The sequence below is a fragment of the Camellia sinensis genome, chromosome 9 (assembly GCF_055761805.1).
Source record: "Camellia sinensis isolate YWXY chromosome 9, ASM5576180v1, whole genome shotgun sequence".
Taxonomy (NCBI): domain Eukaryota; kingdom Viridiplantae; phylum Streptophyta; class Magnoliopsida; order Ericales; family Theaceae; genus Camellia; species Camellia sinensis.
Genome location: NC_138969.1, coordinates 51279866 through 51281817, shown reverse-complemented (window position 1 = coordinate 51281817; position 1952 = coordinate 51279866). Strand labels below are relative to the sequence as shown.

General features: G+C 40.4%; 1 protein-coding gene across 1 annotated transcript; it reads right to left on the bottom strand.

Moving 5' to 3' along the window:
- Positions 1-374: 374 nt before the first annotated feature.
- LOC145798587 (uncharacterized) lies at positions 375-1667 on the bottom strand. Its single transcript, XM_082886805.1, has 2 exons — positions 1409-1667; positions 375-1326 (listed from the first exon to the last, which is right to left on the bottom strand). The coding sequence occupies exons 1-2, from the start codon at positions 1592-1594 to the stop codon at positions 397-399; spliced, it is 1116 nt and encodes a 371-aa protein (XP_082742931.1). The 5' UTR covers positions 1595-1667; the 3' UTR covers positions 375-396.
- Positions 1668-1952: the final 285 nt, after the last annotated feature.

Below are 1952 nucleotides of genomic sequence, written 5' to 3'. Positions count from 1 at the left end.
GATGAATCTTCCAAACTTGGGTTGACTAGCCCTTGTAGTTCAAGTAGAATTTCACCATAAGCATCTATCACCTGCAGAACCGGAGGGGTGGCAGTACATTATTTACAGTGTCTTTATCCTATGTGTATGTGTGTGTGTGTGTGTGTGTGTGTTTTGTACACATTTACAGTTGCCATACGTTGTTGGTTATTGATTCTTCCTTGATGAGGTGTATGATGTCATCAAAATACACATGTTTAGTCTTTGAGTCCCCTTGCCACACTAGCAACCTGTGCATTGTGATTACAGAAAATGTTAATGTCAACATTGCACATTTATGAAATGGTCTAATTCATTAAGTATGTATGTAAACTGAACATGATGGAAAAAAAAACAGTTGGGGATATGTAAGATCACTTACTCATCACCGCCGTTCTTGTGCAAATTTTGGACTTTTTGCTTGTTGAGTTTGTTCATGTTAGCCCAGACCTTTAGTTTGTTGTTCAAGGATAACTTCTTGGACTTTGTTGGCTGCTTTTTTGGTGGTTGCTTGTCTAAATCTTGTGCAATTTGGACTGCATGTGATTTCTGTTGGGCTCCCTCTTTCCCTTTCTTCTGACCAGGCAGGTTGGGGTATTCAAACTCGTCCAACCTGTGTTCTTTCCTTACCTTCTGCTTTATGCGCTTTACCCTTGATGGGGGGCTGATAATGTGTTCCAATGCTGCAGTGGGATTGTTGTTAAGGCTGTCATGAGCCTTTTGTGCTTCAACTTGAGTGATGATGTGTACGGACTGATCATCAAAAAGGTCTTGAAGTATTGTTTTTTCACATTCCAAGTTGATGACCAACTTTGTCAGCCGCTGAATTTCTGTATCTTTCCACTCCATGCAAGTCTTCATGTCCATGTCCACATTGGATGAGCCCGATTGGTCAAATAGTTTGGCTTCAAGGGCAGCAATCACCCTTGCCCTCAACTCCCATGATTCTTCCAACTGTTTGTATTTCGCTTCCCATTGCCGTACAAGAGCCCAAGCTTTTTGGTTTTGTTTCATGAGTACTTCCACAATGTCGGGCTCAGTTGGTTGTGCTATGATGATTCCTTTCTCAGCATTGGGGGTGCTACAGCTGGGGTTGATATAATGTCCAACATCATTCAGGTCCACTGCATCGACAGAAAATGCATCGCTGTCATCACTGCGTTGACTGTCTTTGCTTTGATCCTCATTGCTTTCATCTTTCTTTGCTAATGCACTTGACAAAATCTCAGGTTTTGGCTCCACATTCAATTTTGTATGACGATACATCTTAGCTTCAGTTGGTGATGCCATTAGCTCGCCGCCATATACCTGCATTTCGAGACAGTATGTTAGTTAGATAGTTCCTCGTTTACTATGTGAATAAGCACAATATATTTGGTTGTACTTCTACCTCATTTAAACCTAGCTTAGCCAAAGTTATGGACTTCATGTTGCTATGTAAGGCTGTGAGGTCCCATTTTACGCATCGTGGAATGGCATTGGGGTTGCGGGGTTGTAAGATTGTTGTATGCTCACACAGCCAATACTGAAACAAATAACAAATATCAGTAATTTGAATGTGGATATGAATTAACATTGATGTGAATGTTTACACCACTGGTGCAGTAATGTGAATGTTCACATTGCACCACTAGGCCAGTAATGTGAATGTTTACATCACTTAAAACTGATGTGAATGTTCACATCCGTTGATGTGAATGTTTACATCTGCTAATGTGGAGTAATGTTACTGATGTGAATGTTCACATTTCCTAATGTTGAGTGATACTACTGATGTGAGTGTTCACAACTGTTAATGTGAGTGATATTACTGACCTGAATGTTCCCAACTGTTAGTGTCAGTGTTATTACTGATGTGAATGTTCACATTTGCTAATGGTGGGGGATGATACTGATGTGAATGTTCACATCTGTTCATGTCAGTGTTATTACTA

What these genes read in the sequence shown, in the direction of transcription:
- LOC145798587 (XM_082886805.1), bottom strand. Translation starts at nt 1,594, where the DNA reads ATGTTAATTCATATCCACATTCAAATTACTGATATTTGTTATTTGTTT. An exon ending in CTAAGCTAGGTTTAAATGAG is followed by an intron (nt 1,327 to 1,408) that starts GTAGAAGTACAA and finishes CTCGAAATGCAG; the next exon opens with GTATATGGCGGCGAGCTAAT.